The 26104-nt window shown below is 37.5% G+C and overlaps 1 protein-coding gene across 1 annotated transcript in view; it reads right to left on the bottom strand.

Annotated features, from left to right (window-relative positions):
- Nucleotides 1-1494: 1494 nt before the first annotated feature.
- LOC124776257 overlaps nt 1495-26104 on the bottom strand; it is a 62520-nt gene continuing 37910 nt past the window's right edge. Inside the window, exons 7-14 of the mRNA XM_047251140.1 lie at nt 23446-23626; nt 23179-23296; nt 16233-16473; nt 11915-12071; nt 10924-11055; nt 4224-4341; nt 3993-4147; nt 1495-1737 (exon numbers count right to left, since the gene is read on the bottom strand). Coding sequence (XP_047107096.1) covers nt 1635-1737; nt 3993-4147; nt 4224-4341; nt 10924-11055; nt 11915-12071; nt 16233-16473; nt 23179-23296; nt 23446-23626 — 1205 coding nt within the window. The 3' untranslated portion in view covers nt 1495-1634. The remainder of the gene's footprint in view (nt 1738-3992; nt 4148-4223; nt 4342-10923; nt 11056-11914; nt 12072-16232; nt 16474-23178; nt 23297-23445; nt 23627-26104) is intronic.

The raw sequence follows: 26104 nt of genomic DNA, 5'->3' as shown, positions 1-26104 counted from the left end.
TACATTCTGAAGTTACAGTGTTAATTTGCTCTATCACCTCAAAAGGGAGGTGGGGATGAAGAGACATTCTACCTTTAATTAACTGCTATGAGAAAATAACACACAGGACAATTCTACCAAGGTAGTATGTGTGTCATGAGTAATTCACATTTGGACATCAATTTTCAAGGAATAGACCTACAAAAGGCACACAGGCAATGCTGTGTGTGTTGATACTGGCATCCACCTTTACCTAGTTACAAAGTGAAGGAACTGTGATATATCATCCCTGGCTTTATTTAGGCAAATACTCCATAATCTTTCAGGCGAACATCTGGAACAGATATATTTTCCAGATGTACACCCAAAATATGATGGAACATTCTATCCAACACAAAGAACACAAGCTGGGCAGATGTCTGTCATATTATGAAAGTCAAGTGATCCAAAGTGGTTTTTCCATAGAAAAGCTTTATGCTATTTGTTTTATTTATCAATGTTTTAAATTATTTGGAAAATATTTCATAGGCTTTCCTTCACCAATATAAATCATCAAAAGAAGTCAATAGAATTTCTTATAAAAAGTATAGATATAATTTTATCTTGTTATAACAAATGGTTACATCAAAAATATGCTTTATCATTGCTGATTACAGGACAGAAATATTTCACAATAAAGATCATAATGTAACTGGATAAATTCAGTAATGCAAATATTCTAACTGAATCTACAGAATTACAAACACTGTAAATCAATTATAAATGTCAAAATATAATTATCTTCCTTTAGGAAGTAATACTATTACTTCAGCAGTTGCAGAAGTGATGTAATGGACGGATTTAATGTAATATCATAATTACAAATCAGTAAATTCATATAAAAACAATAGCATACAATAATAATAATAATAATAATTATAACATTTCACTTTCAACACATACAGATATTTCACAAAGTATTTTGTACATTCTAAAATGCTTTTTCGCAATCTAATTAACCAACTAATAAAAAAAATAATAGCTGCCAGTTACATAACCTTGGAATACTCTTTGGGTTAAAAATACCTTACAACCAAGTCTTCTTTTTGCTTTTAATTAGTAAAACTTCAGATCATTGATCACTCTGTGATGGCTTATGAATAAAAATTGCCAACATTTGTCTTTTATTATAGTTCAGTCCCTCCATACTAATAACCTGAGATAGGTGAAAGTACAATGTTCAGCTCACAGTATTTTCTTCACTTGTTTTTTGGGGGGAAAAGCAAACATAGATTCCCCGAATAATATAACAGAAATGTCATTGTAAAGGTACACAAAATAATATAACTGATTTCTTAAAGCCAAGGCATAAAATACATAAAATGGTAAAAAAACTACAATTAAAACTAGCAAATTTCATGTATGAACTCAACACATCACACTGCAGAAATATAGTTATGGAATGTGCGTTCATTAAAAATTCAATGAAATTCATATTTAAGTAGATAAAGGAAAAGTGATGGGAATGTTTGCACATACATGTTAACATATAAAATACTACTTTTCATATTATACAACAAATAACATATGTATCTTTTTTTTTCAATTTTGTACAGTAAGGTTCTTGATCCCTAGTGTAAATCTTCCTTCAGTGGTACACTGGTGTAAACTATGGGCTATCGCTGGACAATGTGTGGCAACACCACCATCAAAAGGAGGACAGATATGCTGACGCTCAAAGCTGCTGCACCAGCCAAACGACAGTTAAACATGTCATACCTGTGCCACAAAACATCAATATGAACAGTAATGTGAAAAAAAAGTAATGAACAGTCAAATAAGGTTACAGTTTAGACTGGATATGTATGCCTGCTGCCGAACGCTGTGTGATAAGAGCTGCCAGGGTTTGTCCTGAACAATTTTTGAATAAAACAAGAATATAGGTAGTATGTTAATCATGCCCACAGTGATTCAGTATACAACATTCATAATATTCAACTATATGCCCTGAATATCAAACTGTTAAGAAACTTCAAAATAATTTGCTTAACAAACAATATGTGTATATGTGGTATATTTATATTTCTTCTACTGAAAGCGAAGACTTTTGACTGAATGGTGGCCAGAATATTATGACTTTTGTTCAGTTTCCAAAATGAAAGAGTCTTTGGAAGAAAAGGCATTACAGGAGTTTGGTGAACTGGAAGACAATTATTTCAGAATAAACTTTCTCATAAATTAAAATCTAAGCAGAGGATAAAATTTCTCTTCTGATATTGTGTAATATGCTGTAGCAGAAAAAGTAAAACCTTTACGCACATTAGGCAAGGATCAGTGAATGCACATTACCCCATATGCACAGGTACCAATAAAACATTAAGGTGAGGCTATGTGATTCTTAGAGTTTTTCTGCTATAAAGAGTATTCCATGAGGTTTCAGAATTGCAGCCAAATAACTTCAACATCTTGCAATGATATTTTTGTAGACAAGCATGCAATCATCTTCAGATGAGTGTTTTAATCTCAAGAGGGCTGGTGCACAGTGTTAAGTTTATACAAATAATTGGTGATTTTCTTACTGGGCTGTGAGTAATGAGTTCAGCAATCATTTCCCAAGCACCTTTCACATACTGTGCGTGTAGTATGACCAATGCAAGTTTTGCCACATTGGCATGGTGTTCCATTGACTCTAGCCTTCCGAAAACCTGGATCATACTTATTGAGCTGAGAAGAAAACTGGTCTTTGTAGATGGTCAGATAATTTTAACATATTTCTTTATGGTTCTGCCTAATTTCAACAAAATACTGCTGACATATGGGAAGAATGCCTTTGAGTTTAGCAGCCCTTCTCCCCTTGATCTTGTGAGTGATTACATTTCTTCCTCTTTAAAGCTGTGCTAATCCCTTGTGGAGAATATCCATTGTATTTGAACACAGAATGTGTGTGTGTGTGTGTGTGTGTGTGTGTGTGTGTGTGTGTTCTATGTCTACATCTCCATGGCTACTGTGCAAATCACATGTAAGTGCCTGGCAGAGGTTTCACTAAACCACCTTCACAATAATTCTCTATTATTCCAATCTTGGACAGCACACAGAAAAAAGAATGCTTATACCTTTCCCTGTGAGCTCTGGTTTCCCTTATTTTATTTAATGATTGTTTCTCCCTATGTAGGTTGGTATCAAAAAAATATTTTCACATTCAGAGGAGAAAGTTGGTGATTGAAATTCTGTGAGAAGATTCTGCCGCAACGAGAAATGCCTGCCTTTGTTTAAATGATGGACACCCCAAATCCTGCATCATGTCAGTGACTCTCTCCTCTATTTCTGGATAATACAAAATGTGCTGCTCTTCTTTAAACTTTCTCGATGTACTCTGTTAATCCTATTTGGTAAGGATCCCACACCACACAGCAGTACTCCAAAAGAGGATGGACACGTGTAGTGTAGGCAGACTCTTTAGTAGATCTGTTGCATCTTCTAAGTGTCCTGCCAACAAAACGCTGTTCATCTACTTTGTGAAGCTGTCCCTATCAGGTTTGACATGTGGTCTAACTACTTTATGGAAACTATTAGTTCCACTTGGAGCTATCAAAAGTGGCTTGTGACAATTGGTGTAAAGGAAGTCTATTTCCTCACATAGTCCTAACATACTGATAACAATCACGGAAAGTTAAAAAACAGCCAGAACTTGGATTTTACATATCAGGTAAATAAGACTGTGGCTGGAGACAGGATCTGCATGGACCATAACATGTAGACAGACGGAGGAAGGGAAGGAAAGACTGGCTGACACAGACATCATAAAGCGAGCGAATACAATTCTAAGAAAAATTTTGTGTGTGTGCCAAAAGTCTTCAGTATATATGTGTGGACATATAAAAGAAGCAGAGCATACCTATACAATTTAAATGGAATAATATGAATTATGCTGTGGTTTTGTGGGTTAAGATGCCACGTGTTTCACACAAGAATTGTGTACATATTTGCATTGGATAATCATAAATGAAATACACTTGTGTGAACTGCATTCTTACCTGGTTGGTTTGTCAACAACTATGTTCCCAAACTCAGCTTCTACAAGCTGACCATCAAAGTACGTAATCTGATCTTCAAATGGGTATTCGTAACCTTGACGGCATTCACACTTGTAGTTTCCAGTTTCATATCCACGGCCAAGAATTGGGACACACTAAAAATAATACAACTGTGTCAGTACTCATAATAAATTGTATTTAAATAAGAAACAACAGTATGTAAACACTTACATAGGATGTTTTCCTGTCACATTTATGAGTTCCCTTGAATGCATTTGGTGCATAATACTTGTCAGGACATTGGTTGACATCCAGCTGCATCAAGTCCATTGTTACTGCCACAACACCCCTTAAACAATCCCAAAAATGTAAAATTAGGAAGACAGATACACTATGGCTGCTGAGTCAGAACTTCTATTATGTGAAAACAACTAACAATGTATATACTTTAGTTCTGTTAATGGGGTGCTGTCGTTCATATTTACACTATAATAAATCCAGTAAAACAAACACTAAACTAAAGTGTAAAGAATCATCAGCTTCTAAAGGCTATACCTTGTCAGTGCAAAGTCTTCTCTATTTAATGCTGCCTTCTTCACAACTTCTTTACTTGCAAAAAATCTTTTACTAATTTTCCCTTGGCCTCACCTTGGTTTTTGGATATTTTACAAACTTGTTTTGTCTATATTAAAGTCCAAAATGTTTAATTTTCATTTTTTGGATAGTTGCTATGAAATTTATTTGCTCCTTGACCCCTTTCAAAGCATCTTCATTGTATTTTCTTTCTGCCCAGCTGGCCCTTGTCAACCTTATCTAAAGCCACACTTCCATGTTGTTGTTGTTGTTGTGGTCTTCAGTCCTGAGACTGGTTTGATGCAGCTCTCCATGCTACTCTATCCTGTGCAAGCTTTTTCATCTCCCAGTACCTACTGCAACCTACATCCTTCTGAATCTGCTTAGTGTATTCATCTCTTGGTCTCCCTCTACGATTTTTACCCTCCACGCTGCCCTCCAATACTAAATTAGTGATCCCTTGATGCCTCAGAACATGTCCTACCAACCGATCCCTTCTTCTGGTCAAGTTGTGCCACAAACTTCTCTTCTCCCCAATCCTATTCAATACTTCCTCATTAGTTATGTGATCTACCCATCTAATCTTCAGCATTCTTCTGTAGCACCACATTTCGAAAGCTTCTATCTCTGTCTTCAACAGTGCTCAAGTTTCAAAACCACATAGAAGCAAAATGCTGATGAATGTCTTTGGGGGAAAAAAAGTTTTCTTTTCTGTATTAAATGACTTGTTTTCTAACAGTTGTTCTCTTTCTGAATGAAAATTTTGCTGTTGTAGTTTTTATTTATTTACAAGCTGCATCTGTTGTTTTCCGTAATTAAGGTACTCCAACAGAATTTATCAACTTTTGCTATTTTATTTCTTTCAATTTTGTTGGTGGGTGTTCTCTATAAATTTACGGCAGCCATTGGCGTAATGAGTGGTAGAATAATTTTACTTTTATTCATGACTTGCCACCTTAAAAAGAATGTATTACCATTTGCAATTTGACTTCAAGTATTTATCACCATACAGTATATTCAAATTGGTCTCCAGCAATCCTGCAGCACTAAGTTTAGACTGGACAAGGCTGGAGAAAGTAACTGAAAGGGGGTTTTACGGTACTTGTCTTAAGCTGTTTACAGAAATAATGGAAAATATAAACCAGGGTCAGAAGATATGTTTTGACTCCCACTTCTCCCGTATACCATATTTAGCTGATTAAGATGCAGTTATTTCCCAGATTTGTCATTCGAAGAATATGGGGTCATCTTATATTCACAGATTAAACTATTCCTGCTCAGATCAATGTTTTTATGTAGTTTATATATTTAAAAACAAAGATGATGTGACTTACCATGCAAAAGCGCTGGCAGGTCGATAGAAACACAAAAAAACACATACACACACTCAAAATTCTACCTTTCGCAACCAATGGTTGCTTTATCAGGAAAGAGGGAAGGAGAGGGAAAGACCAAAGGATGTGGGTTTTAAGGGAGAGGGTAAGGAGTCATTCCAATCCCGGGAGCGGAAAGACTTACCCTAGGGGGAAAAAAGGACAGGTATACAGTCGCACACACACACATATCCATCCACACATACACAGACACAAGCAGACATTTGTAAATGCAAAGAGTTTGGGCAGAGATGTCAGTCGAAGCGGAACTGCAGAGGCAAAGATGTTGTTGGAAGACAGGTGAGGTATGAGCGGTGGCAACTTGAAATTAGCGGAGGTTGAGGCCTGGCGGATAACGAGAAGAGAGGATATACTGAAGGGCAAGTTCCCATCTCCGAGTTCTGACAGGTTGGTGTTAGTGGGAAGTATCCAGATAACCCGGACGGTGTAACACTGTGCCAAGATGTGCTGGCCGTGCACCAAGGCATGTTTAGCCACAGGGTGATCCTCATTACCAACAAACACTGTCTGCCTGTGTCCATTCATGCGAATGGACAGTTTGTTGCTGGTCATTCCCACATAGAAAGCTTCACAGTGTAGGCAGGTCAGTTGGTAAATCACGTGGATGCTTTCACACGTGGCTCTGCCTTTGATCGTGTACACCTTCCGGGTTACAAGACTGGAGTAGGTGGTGGTGGGAGGGTGCATTGGACAGGTTTTACACCGGGGGCAGTTACAAGGGTAGGTGACAGAGAGTAAGGAAGGTGGTTTGGGGATTTCATAGGGATGAACTAAGAGGTTACGAAGGTTAGGTGGACGGCGGAAAGACACTCTTGGTGGAGTGGGGAGGATTTCATGAAGGATTGATTTCATTTCAGGGCAGGATTTGAGGAAGTCGTATCCCTGCTGGAGAGCCACATTCAGAGTCTGGTCCAGTCCCGGAAAGTATCCTGTCACAAGTGGGGCACTTTTGTGGTTCTTCTGTGGGAGGTTCTGGGTTTGAGGGGATGAGGAAGTGGCTCTGGTTATTTGCTTCTGTACTAGTTCGGGAGGGTAGTTGCGGGATGTGAAAGCTGTTTTCAGGTTGTTGGTGTAATGGTTCAGGGATTCCAGACTGGAGCAGATTCGTTTGCCACGAAGACCTAGGCTGTAGGGAAGAGACCGTTTGATGTGGAATGGGTGGCAGCTGTCATAATGGAGGTACTGTTGCTCGTTGGTGGGTTTGATGTGGACGGACGTGTGAAGCTGGCCATTGGACAGATGGAGGTCAATGTCAAGGAAAGTGGCATGGGATTTGGAGTAGGACCAGTTGAATCTGATGGAACCAAAGGAGTTGAGGTTGGAGAGGAAATTCTTCACTGTGAGTCCAGATCATGAAGATGTCATCAATAAATCTATACCAAACTTTGGGTTGGCAGGCCTGGGTAACCAAGAAGGCTTCCTCTAAGCGACCCATGCATTTCGAAATCTTTTCTGTCGTCTTATTTTCTCTTTCTGTTTTTGCCAGTAGGTTCACTTGATTCACCTGGTCCTACTCCAAATCCCATGCCACTTTCCTTGACGTTGACCTCCATCTGTCCAATGGCCAGCTTCACACGTCCGTCCACATCAAACCCACCAACAAGCAACAGTACCTCCATTATGACAGCTGCCACCCATTCCACATCAAACGGTCCCTTCCCTACAGCCTAGGTCTTCGTGGCAAACGAATCTGCTCCAGTCTGGAATCCCTGAACCATTACACCAACAACCTGAAAACAGCTTTCACATCCCGCAACTACCCTCCCGACCTAGTACAGAAACAAATAACCAGAGCCACTTCCTCATCCCCTCAAACCCAGAACCTCCCACAGAAGAACCACAAAAGTGCCCCACTTGTGACAGGATACTTTCTGGGACTGGACCAGACTCTGAATGTGGCTCTCCAGCAGGGATACGACTTCCTCAAATCCTGCCCTGAAATGAGATCAATCCTTCATGAAACCCTCCCCACTCCACCAAGAGTGTCTTTCCGCCGTCCACCTAACCTTCGTAACCTCTTAGTTCATCCCTATGAAATCCCCAAACCACCTTCCTTACCCTCTGTCTCCTACCCTTGTAACCGCCACCGGTGTAAAACCTGTCCAATGCACCCTCCCACCACCACCTACTTCAGTCTTGTAACCCGGAAGGTGTACACGATCAAAGGCAGAGCCACGTGTGAAAGCACCCACGTGATTTACCAACTGACCTGCCTACACTGTGAAGCTTTCTATGTGGGAATGACCAGCAACAAACTGTCCATTCGCATGAATGGACACAGGCAGACAGTGTTTGTTGGTAATGAGGATCACCCTGTGGCTAAACATGCCTTGGTGCACGGCCAGCACATCTTGGCACAGTGTTACACCGTCCGGGTTATCTGGATACTTCCCACTAACACCAACCTGTCAGAACTCGGAGATGGGAACTTGCCCTTCAGTATATCCTCTCTTCTCGTTATCTGCCAGGCCTCAACCTCCGCTGATTTCAAGTTGCCGCCGCTCATACCTCACCTGTCTTTCAACAACATCTTTGCCTCTGCACTTTCGCCTCGACTGACATCTCTGCCCAAACTCTTTGCGTTTACAAATGTCTGCTTGTGTCTGTGTATGTGTGGATGGATATGTGTGTGTGTGCGACTGTATACCTGTCCTTTTTTCCCCCTAGGGTAAGTCTTTCCGCTCCCGGGATTGGAATGACTCCTTACCCTCTCCCTTAAAACCCACATCCTTTCGTCTTTCCGTCTCCTTCCCTCTTTCCTGACGAAGTAACCATTGGTTGCGAAAGCTAGAATTTTGAGTGTATGTATGTGTGTTTTTTTTGGTGTTTCTATCGACCTGCCAGCACTTTTGTATGGTAAGTCACATCATCTTTGTTTTTAAATATATTTTTCCCGCGTGGAATGTTTCCCTCTATTATATTTTTATGAAGTTTAATAGACGAATATATGGGCCATCTTACGGTTACAGATGAAGCTTTAGCTAATGGCGTTGCATACAAATTTATTTCAAGGAATTCCAAAGTATGGGGATTAGTAAACAATGCTTACATTTGAATAGCCTAGAGATTTCCCAATACACCGAAGCACTCAATACAGTACTGACCTGGATTGAACAGTCACGTGATATTTGACATCTGGCACCACTGCAATTGGCAAGGGATACATAGGAAACTATAAACTAGCCGGTACAACAATCTAAAGCTCTGCTGAAAAATTGACAATTTTGTGGAACACAGTGATTCTGTCAACTTACAAACTTTTGTTGTATTTGAACAGGTTTGTAATGAAAGTCGTCCTACATGTATGCATACCATACATATACCATACATTTCTGCTGCTTTTAAGTAAAGTTAACATTCAAAGGCGAAAATGTAGTCCTTCAAAAACCATTACTTGATTCTGAACCCAAGTCAATACTTTTATCTGCTTGTGAGAAACTGTAATGATTTACCAAGTGAGTTGAAAATAAGAAATTCAGTTGTTTTTGCATATTAGAATATCGGGGAAAAACATCAGCAGCTTTACAGCAAGATGGTGAAATTAAGATGAAACGAGAAAGAAAATTAATCCAGAATTAGAAGTGTAACAGACAAAATAAATGACACTGAACTGCCTGCAATTGTTATCACAAGAAAGGCTCATCATAGAGATAGTAAAACCAGACGGCTCTAGATCACTGGATGAGCAAACGTTCGAGAACTGCAGTGAATCATGATTGCAGCCTTTTATTTATGTATTAGTTTCTGTTGTTACATATGACCTGTACCCCAGAGGATATTGCCATCTATATTTCACTATTGCTAAAGCATAGCACTATGGAAGGATTGGAGAGGGGACAGTGACATCAGTTTGGCTGAGGACTACGATAACTGGAGGGTGGGGAGTGACTAGCAGACAGCAAATTTCATGTTGCTAACAATGGAAATCTATTCTGTGTACTTTGGCTGTTAAGATCATGTATCATGTTTAAACTGCAGTTAATCCATTTGTCCTTAGAATCGAAATGACTTTAAAACTGGAAAATTACTCAACATAGCATACAAATCTGCAGGAGATGCTAAAAGTCTAGACTGGGGCCACTGGCATACTTACCTATTCCATGCAGAAATATTGTGGATACAAAGCCAATGAGAAAGTGACAGGCAGATGATATGTGTGATAGCAACACACAGAGGAACATTATCTCATCAATATATACACAAAATCTGCTCTGTTTTTCTCAAATCCCACCCAACCACAACCCCAGAAATTGTAACATCTTCAGGAGAAATAGCCAGATATTTGTGGCACTACTGTCCTGTTATGATGATGATGGTGATAATGAAAAATAGTGATATGACATATGACAGGCTAAAATAAAAATAGGCACTATAGATAAAAATAATGCAAACAATTGCTTTCGTCTATTTTATTACTCCTCATATTATCAAAATTAACAAGGAATAAATGACCTTAATTTAGAATCTGTGAAATGTTCATGAGAAACATCTTAAAACAAGGAGGGTTGTCTTATATTCAGGGTCATCTTATACTCAGGTAAATACAGTATTACCCTATTGTCTCTACATTTTACTATCTCACTTGGTGGTAATAATTTAATAAATGAAGAGTGTTTGTTGTATGCATCTGAAAGGAAGTCATGGCTCTTTGCTACTCTTGTGGCACTAAACCTTATTCATGTGTCTTGACACCACCCCTCACAAGCTTTATTACTAAAAACCTGTTTTATGCTAGAGGAAGGGGGGTATGAAGAGTGCAAGCAGCTAAAAATTTATAAATTACATCTAATCTGAAAAAAACATCTTTTTCAAAAAGTTGATGGATATAATGAAGGAAAATTGTGACTGGTGAAGGAGAGGTGCTATTGTTGAGGGTCAGGAAAGGTGGCGGAAAACACACACACACACACACACACACACACACACACACACACACACACACACACCTCCTTAGCAGTACATACTTGAATTCCAGTTTGTTCTTAATACTGTCCCAACCAAAGAATGGTGCTGCATAGGTAATTATCCATTTTGGCACTTTGCCTTCACAATCAAAGAATGGTGATGTCCAGTATCCGTGGTCCAAATTGGCGGCTCTGAAACAATAATTTCTTGTAGAATATCGTAAATATGATCTATGCTGTCTATAGCTGTAGTTTTGTATAACAAGTGGCCTCTTTAAGTCTGGATTCTCCCAAATTTTGCTATTTTACCACACAAAATTATCAAATGTGAATGAGCTCTAACAATCTGGTTTAGCCCCTTATTGGTGCTAATATCTGGTTTGCTATTTTGTGTACAAAACTGTCGTTTAGCAGATGAAGCACACTCATAGAAATAAGTAACTTACAAAACAAATTTTTGCATCTAAATAACGTAGGCTCTCTTCAACCCAAATGATGTTTGAACATTGGAGAGCTTTACCTGGTGATGTGCTGTTGGAGGTGCCCTTCTTCTGACCTATGAGCTATTTTATCCAGCCAGTTAACAGTGGGACCTACACTTTAATGAAAACTCTGAACCATGGTGCAACTTTGCATTTTTCACATATTTAAATCATTACCAGAAGTGACAAGTAACAGAAAGAACTACGAGAACTGATGATCGAACCCCCAATCTTAGAATTTGTAGTCTGACACTTATGTATTGAGCCACCACATCATATCATACATGCCTTGAAGATTTTTAATTAAACAATAATTCTCTTACTTTCTTTCATGACTAGTACAGGAAATGGTACGTACATTGATGACATGCTGCTAGTACAATAAGTTGAAAACTCTGACATGGTTGAATATCATCATATATCACACAAAAGATAGCTCCTTCTAAATATGCTAACTACTACGAACTGTGAATGGCAGCTCTAGATTTACAGGTATCTCCAAGATAATTTGAATTTGATTTAAGGGAGGCAGAACAACCTAGCAGTTTTGTATGTGCGAACAGCATTACCTGTAGAAAGTTGGGAAGCGTTCGTGTTTCTTCAAATATTCTCCCATTTCATTGAAGCGAATCTTAATTTTCAGATTGAATTTTTCGAGAGAGTCAAAATTTGTGGACCACCGCTGTTTCAAGAATCTGAACCACTCATTGTTTGTATAAACTTCATCTGAAAATAGACATCAATCAATAAATGGTAAAAGCAAGATTTCACAAAATAAAAATGTCATGGGTAACAATAACAGATTTTTTATTGTGGGCGTTGTTACACAAACCTGAGTGATGAAGAAACTCATTTGTAATTCAGGATATATGAAATGATGTTAACTCTTAGAGTATTTAAAACATATACTTCATATCACTTAATAAGACATTTTAATACTTGAAGATTATCATTTATGTTAATTTAAGATATGTTCATATTAAATTAACACATGTGAAGGTGTCCAATTAACCTTACATTACATACTGAAAATGAATCACCACACTACATATTTCAGAGCACAGGTGATGTGAAATAAGACTGCTATGTAACATATTCTTTATGTAAACAAAAAACACTGTACTTAAGAAATTCGAGAATATACACTTACTGCCTGGAAACTTTATTTGTGAAGATTAAACAGCTATGTTAAACTGTCAGTGACAAAACACACAGAAAGTAATAATTCAAAATTTAGCTAATGTTTGGCGAATAGTGAATGTTGGAACAGATCTATGATATATTTCTACCAATCTAAATTCACAAGAAATACGGTATAAATAGTTTCTCGTGTCTGTCAACACACAACCCTTCCACTTGCATTATGTTATCAATGTATGATGCACCATAATTTGATATTCTATTCTGGTGAAACTCAAGCTACACCTACCAAATAGTTAACTACATTTTCTAATGATCATCTTTCAGTATACAAGTCAACTAATACATATGGAGTAGGATCTCCCATTAGCATCATCTAAAAAATGGTTCTAAATACATTCAACTTTTAAACAGTTAAACCATTAAATTTAAGAACAGCAATGCATATATTGAAATAGATGCCAAATAATCTATGCTGATACAAAAAAAGAGAGTAATTAATTTACCTTTATTCATTGCAGTAACTTATAAAATGCCCCCTGAGAAAGCTTCGGTTTTCTTGTTGTTGTTGTTGTTGTTGTGGTCTTCAGTCCTGAGACTGGTTTGATGCAGCTCTCCATGCTACTCTATCCTGTGCAAGCCTCTTCATCTCCCAGTACCTACTGCAACCTACATCCTTCTGAATCTGCTTAGTGTATTCATCTCTTTGTCTCCCTCTATGAATTTTACCCTCCACACTCCCCTCCAATACTAAATTGGTGATCCCTTGATGCCTCAGAACATGTCCTACCAACCGATCCCTTCTTCTGGTCAAGTTGTGCCACAAACTTCTCTTCTCCCCAATCCTATTCAGTACTTCCTCATTAGTTATGTGGTCTACCCATCTAATCTTCAGCATTCTTCTGTAGCACCACATTTCGGAAGCTTCTATTCTCTTCTTGTCCAAACTATTTATTGTCCATGTTTCACTTCCATACATGGCTACACTCCATACAAATACTTTCAGAAATGACTTCCTGACACTTAAATCTATACTTGATGTTAACAAATTTCTCTTCTTCAGAAACGCTTTCCTTGCCATTGCCAGTCTACATTTTATATCCTCTCTACTTCGACCATCATCAGTTATTTTGCTCCCCAAATAGCAAAACTCCTTTACTACTTTAAGTGTCTCATTTCCTAATCTAATTCCCTCAGCATCACCCGACTTAATTCGACTACATTCCATTATCCTCGTTTTGCTTTTGTTGATGTTCATCTTACATCCTCCTTTCAAGACACTGTCCATTTCCATTCAACTGCTCTTCCAAGTCCTTTGCTGTCTCTGACAGAATCACAATGTCATCTGCAAACCTCAAAGTTTTGATTTCTTCTCCATGGATTTTAATACCTACTCCGAATTTTTCTTTTGTTTCCTTTACTGCTTGCTCAATATACAGATTGAATAACATCGGGGAGAGGCTACAACTCTGTCTTACTCCCTTCCCAACCACAGCTTCCGTTTCATGTCCCTCGACTCTTATAACTGCCATCTGGTTTCTGTACAAATTGTAAATAGCCTGCCGCTCCCTGTATTTTACCCCTGCCACCTTTAGAGTTTGAAAGAGAGTATTCCAGTCAACATTGTCAAAAGCTTTCTCTAAGTCTACAAATGCTAGAAACGTAGGTTTGCCTTTCCTTAATCTTTCTTCTAAGATAAGTCGTAAGGTCAGTATTGCCTCACGTGTTCCAGTGTTTCTACGGAATCCAAACTGATCTTCCCCGAGGTCGGCTTCTACTAGTTTTGCCATTCGTCTGTAAAGAATTCGTGTTAGTATTTTGCAGCTGTGGCTTATTAAACTGATTGTTCGGTAATTTTCACATCTGTGAACACCTGCTTTCTTTGAGATTGGAATTATTATATTCTTCTTGAAGTCTTGAGGGTATTTCGCCTGTTTCATACATCTTGCTCACCAGATGGTAGAGTTTTGTCAGGGCTGGCTCTCCCAAGGCCGTCAGTAGTTCCAGTGGAATGTTGTCTACTCCCGGGGCCTTGTTACGACTCATGTCTTTCAAGATCTCTGTCAAACTCTTCACGCAGTATCGTATCTCCCATTTCATCTTCATCTACATCCTCTTCCATTTCCATAATATTGTCCTCAAGTACATCGCCCTTGTATAGACCCTCTATATACTCCTTCCACCTTTCTGCTTTGCCTTCTTTGCTTAGAACTGGGTTTCCATCTGAGCTCTAGATATTCATACAAGTCGTTCTCTTATCTCCAAAGGTCTCTTTAATTTTCCTGTCGGCAGTATCTATCTTACCCCTAGTGAGATAAGCCTCTACATCCTTAGATTTGTCCTCTAGCCATCCCTGCTTAGCCATTTTGCACTTCCTGTCGATCTCATTTTTGAGACGTTTGTATTCCTTTTTGCCTGCTTCATTTACTGCATTTTTATATTTTCTCCTTTCATCAATTAAATTCAATATTTCTTCTGTTACCCAAGGATTTATACTAGTCCTCGTCTTTTTACCTACTTGATCCTCTGCTGCATTCACTACTTCATCCCTCAACACTACCCATTCTTCTTCTACTGTATTTATTTCCCCCATTCCTGTCAATTGCTCCCTTATGCTCTCCCTGAATCTCTGTACAACCTCTGGTTCTTTTAGTTTATCCAGGTCCCATCTCCTTAAATTCCCACCTTTTTGCAGTTTCTTCAGTTTTAATCTACAGGTCATAACCAATAGATTGTGGTCAGAGTCCACATCTGCCCCTGGAAATGTCTTACAATTTAAAACCTGGTTCCTAAATCTCTGTCTTACCATTATATAATCTATCTGATACCTTTTAGTATCTACAGGGTTCTTCCATGTATACAACCTTCTTTCATGGTTCTTAAACCAAGTGTTTGCTATGATTATGTTGTGCTCTGTGCAAAATTCTACCAGGCGGCTTCCTCTTTCATTTCTTAGCCCCAATCCACATTCACCTACTACGTTTCCTTCTCTCCCTTTTCCTACACTCGAATTCCAGTCACCCATGACTGTAAATATCTGACGGTTGAAAAGCGAATGAAGTTTTCACACTTTGGTATGGTATTGCTAAATATTTGAAAGAAAGAAATGGGATCAACAGAAAAATCAAATAGTAGTGTACTGTTCAGAAGATATGTTAGTTATCCTTTGAGATACATTAATTATCCGACAAGAAGTTACTAAAGACAGAAGAAATATGTCAGTAACAGTAGTGAAGCAAAAACACATACTGCATGAAAAAACCAATGTCTAAAAAATAAGACCTACCTGACAGGGAGCTAATGACAAATAGATACACAACGTGTAGTGTTGGTTTCCATGGCTGTTGTCAGTGCTAATAAAATTTTTCAAGTTATGTGATCACATTGTCAATATGTAAAATTCTCCAATGTTGAGTCAACAAATACTATGAGAAAGGGAGTTTGCAACAGTGGCCAAATGTTGCCGAATTCTACATTTTGCAATGTGGTCCCATACCCAGAAGAATTTTATTGACAGGTACAAGTGCTAGTCTTTGTCCTGCATAAATGATAAAAGTATCAGGGAAGGAAAAAACTATGATGGCATGCAAATAGTAGTAGCATATAAAGAACTAAAGCTTTTCAGTATGACTTAACAATAATGGTTACAAACAGCCACAAAAATAAAAAAGGTGTCACACATATCTCATTTGGTCAGCCTAATATTTATATAACATGTGCTACTAGGTTGAATATAAGAAAACATACCTGGTTGTTTAAGCCTTGCAAGATCTTCCACTTTGTATTTTCTTGTGTTCAGCTGCGTCTTGTATGCAAATGGTGCAAAAAATGTTCTGTTTGTGAATTTGTTGCGTTCCCAGTATGTTCCAGCAGACCAGATACGGCTATCACCCATGACAAGAGCAAGTGTCTCTGCAATCATCTGGTCTTCTGTCAGCTCCTTATCTGCTACTCGCTTTCCTGAATATACTTCCTTAGGATCAGAAACCTAAATAAATGTAGAAAGTAATCAACATTAGTTAATTACAGAAAACTGAAAGTAGTGCTTTTTACTTTTTGTTTTATAGCTTCGAGACACTAATTATGTAGAGCCCAAAAGTGTGTACTCATAAAAATAATACAATTTTTCTGTAGTATTCTAAATTAATTAATTAGTTATAGGCATTTTGGGAAGATGCAATCTCCAATATTTGCTAGTTTATAAGTGCCAAAATTCCACTTGTTCCAGCAGGACAGATAAATTTAGCACTGAAATATCAGACATAATTCAAGGAAGAATGTACTGCAAAAGAGAGTGAAAGACACTCTCTTGCACTCAGGGAATCGATTTATTAGTTTGCAATAAAAAGCTCTTTAAATTACAGAACAACAAGTTAATTACATATCTTAAGAACTTTGTATGGGTAAACAGAATGTCCATTACTGAGCTTCTTCCATCCCCACCATGCGATGTGTTTCTTTAAAGTAAATTATGTTCTGAAACATTACTGTGTTTTACCTTTTCTCTCTGTCTTTCATTTTCAGAAAACGATGTAAATTTTCAAATACAGCATCAACCACCATTCTGAATTTGTTAAATTTTCTTGAAATGAAATCAAACTTTGACATTCATATCAAATATTTTCATGTTATACTATCCTAAATCATGTTTTTGCTTCCCTATTCTAACTTGTATTTTCTTACGTATTATATTTACACTCATAAAAATCGTGTTGTGAGCTCACAGTTTTTGTATTAGTTCATGCTGTCTTTTTAAATTGCATGCCCAAATCTCTTATACTGTAAGAGAATTTCCTTACACATCACGTGCAAGATTTTGTTTCAACAGTGTGTTAACACTATTGTGGGTGTGAGTGACAACAGAATTTGTCTTCATTCAATCTTTCTGAAGATTTAATTTTATTAACCAAAGATGAAAAGGTTACACTAACCCCAAGCAAGTGTTCAGAAACATTTAAATAACTGAAATACAGATTCCTATGTTGGAATGAGGAAGACAAGAGAAAGAACAAAGTGGCAATGATCATTTGAATCTTTGGAGTCTACTAGTTGCTGTATTTACCCCATTATAAAACGAGGTTTTCCCCCAAATTTGTCATTTGAAAGATAAACTGTCGTCTTCTATTTGCAGATTAAACTATTGCAGGTCAACATCTTTACATTGTTTTGTAGAGTATATAGGGTAGTCTTACATTTATAGAGGTTGTCTTGCATTTAGATATAAAACTTTCACTGTTGAGGTCACAGGCAGTATTAATGTGATGAATTTGGAAGGACAGGGCTTGTTAAACAATACTCATGTTCCATCATGCTCAAGATTTCCTGATATGCCAAAGTGCTTGACACAGTATTGATGTTGCTCAAATAAGCACATGACATGGACTCGCACAGCACTAGTGCAAGAGATATGTGAGAAACTATAAACTAGCCACTTCAACAGTCTATTGCTCTGATTAAAATTTGACAATTTTGTGAAATGCAGGAGGAACTATTATTAAATTGTTGAACAAGTTTGCAACAAACATTCTCATACACGTATGGGTACTGTTTACAAACAATAATGCTGATTTTTAAGTAAAGGTGATCCTCAAAAACAGAAATTAAGTTTGTTGATTCAGAACCCAGACTAGTGTTTTACATGATTATGAGAGATTACAATGAATTAAACTAAGTAGATTGTGAAAAGAAATTCAGTCACTGTTCATGTATTGATACCAGCTTTAAATCAGCTTTAGAACATGGTGACATGAAGGAAAATTAATCCCAAATGAAATCTCTAACAAAGGAAAGGAAACATATTAAACTGACTGCAATTGTTATTGTGAGAATAAATTACAATGGCAACACCCATCATGGCGATAGCACCAACAACACCACTAGATTGTGGGATGAGCAGAAGTTCTAGAATGAGACTGAATCGTAACTGCGATTTTTTATTAAAGTATAATGTAGTGTTGTTACATATGACCTGCACACCAGAAGATATTGCAATCTGCTTTTCACAGTTGCTCAAGCTCAGTACTATGGAAGGGTTAGAGGGGGGGAACAGTGACATCAGCTTGGCTGCGAGCTAGGATGCTGGTGGGGAGGGAAGGGGGGGGGGGGGGGGAGGCAAGCAGCAAATTTCATCGTGTTGCCAACCATGGGACCCTGTACCATGTACTTCGCTTTTTATGAACCTCTGCCGTATCTATACTGCAGCCTGCCTGAAACCATTTATAGTCGCAACTGAACTTCCTTTAAAACTGGACAAACATTAGACAGTAGTATTCCTTTATGCAGGAGATAGTAAAAGTCTTGATAGAGGCCAGTGGCGTTCTTATATGTTTCTTGGTGCACTGTTGTTGTCACTGTGATGTATGAGAGGAATGAGTGGAGATGTGTTGAGATGTCTCAGCTGCCGATTCTACACAGCCAATGATAGAGCAGTGGGCACGCGATATGTTTGGAAACAAGAGACACTGAACATTCTTACATCACTATAGAAGCTAAGTCCAATGTGTACTCAGAAGAAAACAGCTGTGTTCTCAGGATCCACCATAACGGCAACCTCAGAAATAGCAATAGATTCGAAGATACAAGTTTCACAGCTGTAGTACAGATGATGATGATTAAAAATAGTGATACCACAGACTATAGGGTTCGTAAGCAAAAAAGCTAGAAAAGAAAATGTTTTGAAAATTAATGTAAACTATTCCTTTTTGTTTATTTTACTTCTCCTAGTATTATAAAAATGTAGACAATCTATAAATGGCATAAGTTTAGAATAGGTATAATGTTAACTTTTTGGCAGGTACTTTATGTCAATAAAAACAGTTTGTAATGGTTATAATAGAGAGAAACATTCCACGTAGGAAAAATATATCTAAAAACAAAGATGATGTGACTTACCAAATGAAAGTGCTGGCAGGTCGACAGACACACAAACAAACACAAACATACACACAAAATTCAAGCTTTCGCAACAAACTGTTGCCTCCTCAGGAACATGTTAAACTTTCCACCTTCTAATACCATGTCACCCTCACAACACCCCCACAACGACCCCATTAAGTTTTATTTACACTCCCTCCGCAAACATGCCTTCACCCTATTTTCTCAGGCTTGTCTGACATTTGGCATAACCCCCAAAGGCCTCACACTTAAAGTTTCCTTCTCTGGCTGCAACCCTTCTTTCCATCAGTCCCTATACCAGTTCCAAACTGAACAATCCATTGCCCTCACCCACCTAATCCTTCACCTACACATCAACTCAGCCAATGAAAACACCCGTCAACTCCTATCCTTAATAAAAGTCCTCAATCTTTCCTCTCCCACATTCACACCGGCTATTCAGAGCATCCTCCTACAGGCCAACCGCAAATTAGAACAGCATGCCACCCTTCACCTCAAAAAACTATCCAATCTCCTGGTTTCCCACCTCCGGAAAGGCAACTCACTCACCCTTCACAACATTTCCAGCAAACCTCAACCACCTCTCATTGCACACAAACCCAGTCTCTCCCATCTACTCAATCTCCCACTTCCAGCTCCACTCCCTCCAAAACCTCAAAAATCCCTCTTTCCTGAGGAGGCAACAGTTTGTTGCGAAAGCTTGAATTTTGTGTATATGTTTGTGTTTGTTTGTGTGTCTGTCGACCTGCCAGCACTTTCATTTGGTAAGTCACATCATCTTTGTTTTTAGATATAAAACAGTTTGTAATTTTGATTAATCAGAATATGTTTAAAAATAAATTTTTCTTGTGGAGCATCTTAAAAAAAGGGGGAGGGGGGGGGGGGGGGAGCTTAGTCATCTTCTACTCGGGTAAACACAATAATTGCAATATTGTGTATATCACACAGAGATTATGAAATTTACCTGTATGACAATTTAATTTAATGGAAAGGGAAAAAGAGGGAGTTGGGATTCCACAGGCAGTAATGGACAAAACTGAGGTAAAAGTGAAAAATGGGTTATGGAGAAGTGTTAGAAAGAAGGGAATTCAAAAGGCCAAAATGAAAGAGAGACAACAAAGATCAGAAACAAAACAAATTTTCAGTATTATTTAACTATTTTTGTCCCACTGAAGAAATAAAATTTTTAGCTGATGCAAACGCTTGGGACACTGACAGATGTGCACAATTTTGCATTTTTTGGTCATTCAGACTGCTATATAATCATGACATATTTAGTTTCATGATCTAAAGAAGCCTTTCATGCACGTATGTTGACTGGAATAATATATCACATTTGCAATGTCATCATGGAGATGTGAAAACTCTTCCCGAGGAAAAATTTTAGGAACTCCTGGGCAGTTTTAACGCAAAATAATTTGTCTTATAAATGGGAATTTTATTGCAGGTTGATGAGTTCCATCTACACATGCTCATGGGTGCTTTCAACTAAGAAAGCAAATGGTTCCAAAAACAGATGGCGCAATTGGCAGTGTCCTCAAAATATTTGGAAGACTATCCTTTAATTTTTTTAATGTCACAATGAATTCTCAAAAACTCATGTACTCTTTAACACCAGTGAGCTTAGTGAAACATATAGTGCTTTTTTTGGAATTTGTCCTTCTGTAATGCTATTTTCCTTTTAAATGCATCCCAGCAAAATCAGAAATATGCTCTTTCTCACACTGCAACGTCTTACTGTGGGCAGCGTGCAGTAAAGTCCATGTAAAATGTAAGGTCTGCAATTCATTCTGGAAGCTCTTAATTTTCATTCCTACTTTCTTTTTACCTTCAGAAATTCAATAATTTAGCAGGAGTTAATTGAAAATTCATTCCCATGCATGCCCCTAAACTTAACCAATGTACTTTTCAGTAATACATGCAGTGTTTAACACTCTTCGATTAATTCCATCAAGAGCTTTTGCAACAGGCAGTATAATACTGTGTATGACTTCCGAAAACTTTGTATTCGTACCACCAATTTTATCAAGTGCTCTGTGCCAGAAAACTTAGCACAAAGTCCTTCTTGATCAACAGAACAAAGAATCCTGTACAAATCACCTGTCGATTGCTGTAATGTTTTGCTCAAGCACCATCCACTAAAGCTTTAATTCTTTCTGAATGGTGTTGTAATGTCACTCCAGAGCAAGTCTATGGTACACGTTGATTATATGACTGCATAATAGGTTCTGAGAATTCTCAAACTTCTCTTCTCATGATAGATTCCTAGACTGTTTCTTTCTGTGCAAACAGCCACTGGACCTATGAACTTCATGTATAGCACAGACAAACAGTGATAGATGAACGGAGCTGACTCCACAACTCTGTCAAACTGAAGAAGTCTTGCCAATAGAAAACTGTCTTGCCATACTGCTAAATGAAATGTTGTGCTGTACCAAGTACTTCCAAGAATGACCAAGCAAAGCTAAGATATACTGAGTAGTGCCCAGAAAGGCTGAGCCTCGGTCTTCAAGTATGCAGCACATGTGCACCCACACAGTTTTGGACACTGTGGCTGACCCTGATCTAGAGAAATAGAGTGACTTGCTCGGAGACAGTAAGGAGGTAGGAAACAGTGGAAATGTACAAGACAAGTTTGAGAAGTTTAAAGAACCACCACCAGACATCAGCTCTAATGCAACAAGGTTCCTGCATAAGAACCGAGTATCCTTTATGAATAAGCTCGTGATGTGTTGGTGCTCTGGGTAGAGATCTGTGGTGTGGATGTGTCTCTGGCATTGTTCCTGTGTCATGATTTGTTAGAATGGAAAAAACTGATATTCGGAGCAGTGATTAAGTACTTTGTAAAGAAAGTTATGAAAGCAATGTAGATTCATGCCAATTTTTAGAACACACAGACAGACTCTACTCCTTCATATTCAACTGTTGCCAAACGAACAAATGAGTTTGAATTTGTTTGGGGCAGCTCAGATGATCACATGTGTAGTGGTCGACCAAGATGTGCCACTACACCAGAAATTATTGCAAAACTGCATAAAATGGTCATGGAGGATTGCTGACTGAAAGTGCGAAAAATTTATGAAGCTGTAGGGATGTCATCTGATTGGGCATCTCACATCAGACAGTGGAAATGGATCTGAGAAAATTATCTGCTAGGTGGATGCCATAAATCGTAACACAGGATTAGAAACGAATCAGAATGAAAACAACCAAACAATGTTTGATGCATTTTCACGGCAACCAACAAGATTTTTTTGAAGTGGTCTGCAACCACAGATGAAATTTGAGTGAACTGCTATACCCAAAAGACAAGAAAGGTCAAAGCATTGGAATAATGTTGACTTACCACTATCAAAGAAAGCAATGGTAATATCAGTCTGGAAGGTCTGGTGTAAGTCTTTTGAGATACAAAAGGATTATTCTGATAGATCATCTTCTTGTTGACACATCAGCTGATTTGACTCCATCAGGCTTTCACCTCTTCCCCGAGCTCAAAATTTTCCTTGGTGGGTGAAGATTCTCTTCAAACAAAGAACTGACAGCCAAAGTTGATGGGCATTTTGCTTGCTAGGATGGATCTAATTTTTGAGATGGGATCAAGGCATTGGAACATCGCTGAACCAAGTGCATTAGTGTACAGGGAAACTACACTGAAAAATTAAGTTTCATTGAGATACTTCATTTCTTTCCATTCCATTCCAAAAACTTTTCAAACTTCCCTTATATAAGAGCTTTGTCAGTTTGGAAAAAATTTTGTACGATGAAATATCTTTTCAAATGTAATCTTCAAATAACTAACCTGCAGGAAAGCGCTAATGAAATTTGCCAAACGGACAGCCATTTTAGCTTCATTAACAAACTGCTCCTCTGCTCCGCTAGCAAAATCCCCAGGTAACGTCAATTCTTGTTTTGTATATCTATAAAAGATACAATCAAACAGGCATTACTATTATTGATCATAATTATGTAATTTAATGCACTTCATCTAATTAGCAGAACAATGTAAAGAGAAAACACAAATTCAAATATTTTGTAAGTATTTAAATGTACTTTTATGCATGATTACCGTGAACAAGTTTTTGGATTAACACCATGTATGAAACGAAGTGCCTCATCAATGTTCATCTTGTTAGTATGTATTGCAGCCGGTCCAGTGGAAAAATTACGGTATTCATAAAAACGCTCTAAGTACATCTCACGTGTATTAGGGTCTGCACGTTCCCACTGCACAGGCATCTTATGGACCCCTACAATACAAAACATGATACAGAAACCAAAAATATTTGCATGTCTGAAGTTCACTTAAGCTTCGATTAAGGAAAGAATACAGCATCATTAATTATCATTTAAAAACACTAGGTGGGTTATAAAGTAAGAACAGAAACAAAGAAATGTCAACTCATGGGCATAAATAATAGTATATCAGTGTTTCAGAATCCGGAATCCATAAATAGTAACCCACTGGGCAAGATACTACTAGACTGAAAAAGTTTTGTCTGTGTCAACCGGTGCAACACCCCACGCTTTACATGTCAGCAGATGAGCCAAACTGTAACTTATAGCAGTCTGATACTTGCAGAAATACCATGAAATATACAAAAGAATATATGAGTGCCAAACACCCTCACAACGGAACTTCATGCTTTACATGCATTTCAAGTTTTTGAAAAACATTGTGACAAACAAGTGGATTGTTTCCAGTGGTTGTTTCTCCATCCGTAACAATTACCAATTTTTTTTTTTTTTTTTTTTTTGCAAAGTTTTATCTTCCAATACATTTACCAAGTCACACACAGTACTTCCTTAAAATTCTTAAAATCCTATTTAGACTTATTTTAACTTTTATTTATATTCAGGTTCCTATTTGAAGAGCTTTGATCCATTTGTAAAATTAGTTTTCATTAGGGCACTGTTAATTAAAAGTTACAGATAACTGAAGTTATCACAATAGTTCACTACAAACAAAAACCCAGGAGTGATCTACACCATTTGAAAATTAAGCATTTCCACTTTCCTGTAAAGTATTTTAAATTAATTAATTATCTTCAGAACAATTAAAACTGAAATTCAGCACCAGTACCATTTGCCACTGCAGATTTTGTTAAAATCTGCTAGATTCTGGACACTGACTCTTACTTATGCTATCTTAAATTTTCTGTTAAGTTTAACATACAGCATTAACTGATTAACTCACTTATTAACAATATCATGTAATTGATTTTGTTTTGGAATATGGCACCTATTCAATTAAATGTGGAGATTCACAATACAGAAGAAAAATAGGGTCAACGTACTTTTATAAATTTGTAACCAGCATCATCATCTGTAATGCAGAATTCCATCTGTACTTGTAGATCTTCAAAAACAGTGGACTCCAACCTCGAAAATTTTCAAAGCATTGTATACCTATCAAAATATCAATTTATTCTTACACCTGTCTATAAGTAGTTGTGCATCAGCCGAAAGTCAGTCTGCAGTTTGAAAGTGAATAGTTAACACGTATCTTGGAGGTGCTCTCTGTGTTTTACTCAAACCATAATTACATAGATTCTGCACATGAGAATACACAATATGTTCACAGCAAAATTCAAGAACTTTAAAGTGTAAAAGCATTTGCTCTGATTACAGTACCTCTAATTAATGAACACTGTGATTGAACTGTGTTGCACTTGTCAGGAGGGTGTAATGTTATTATCATTGAAACTAGCTATTGTTGGGCTCAGTAAATCAATTCATGGATTCATTTAAATGAACCATCTCAAAGAGTAATTATATTTTATAAACTGAAAAAGGACTGTGCTAAATGTGAACTGTGTCGTTTTGTAGATAAATGTGAACTGTCTATTTTCTGCCCCATTGATAACTTTATCACTGTGATTGCACAAAGTGATCTGTAAACTTGCTCTAAATATTTTTTGTAGTGTAAAAACTGATCACTGTAGTAAATCAGTGAACTCCACAGGGAATAAAGTACACATTAATGTCAACTAAATTGTTGGTGTCAAGTACATTTTTGAATGCCACCAGTACATACTGATGGGAACTTCCAGCTTCAAGGTGACCAAGAGGAGCTGTTACCAAGCTGAAGCTATGAATTATAAGTCAGTAATGTCACAATGTCGTTATCAGGAGAAACAAAATTGGCATTCTAGAGAATGGAGCGTGCAGATCCCTTAATCGGACAGATCGGTTAGAAAATTTAAAAAGGGAAATGGATTGGTTAAAGTTAGATACAGTGGGAATTAATGAAGTTCGGTGGCAGGAGGAACAAGGCTTATGGTCAGGTGAATCCAGGGTTATAAGTACAAAATCAAATATGGGTAATGCAGGAATAGGTTTAATAATGAATATGCAGATGTCCAGTTCCACATTTAAAAGTAATTAAAAAAAGAGAGCCTAAACTCTGCCAAGGTACTGATTATGCTCCACACTCTTTGGACCTGGTAGTCTGAGCAGTGAGGATGCTTTGACAGTTATGATCCATTCAATGCCCTCTGTGACTACGTTAAATACAATAAAGCAGACCAGTATATTAACTAAAAACACTTACAATCTATGGCATTTTAACACCAGTTTCATTTGTGAAAGATAAGCCTGTCTCACAAGAATACAAAGCAGTTGGAATTTGATGATACAAGAGTGAGAATGCTGTTTCATTAAATTCTTACTTCATATGAATATATTTATAGTTACACTGTGAAACAAACACATTACGAAATACTTAC

Source organism: Schistocerca piceifrons, chromosome 2 (genome assembly GCF_021461385.2).
Source record: "Schistocerca piceifrons isolate TAMUIC-IGC-003096 chromosome 2, iqSchPice1.1, whole genome shotgun sequence".
Taxonomy (NCBI): Eukaryota; Metazoa; Arthropoda; class Insecta; order Orthoptera; family Acrididae; genus Schistocerca; species Schistocerca piceifrons.
Note: the sequence above shows the minus strand (reverse complement) of the source record. Positions and strands in the feature narration are given on the sequence as shown.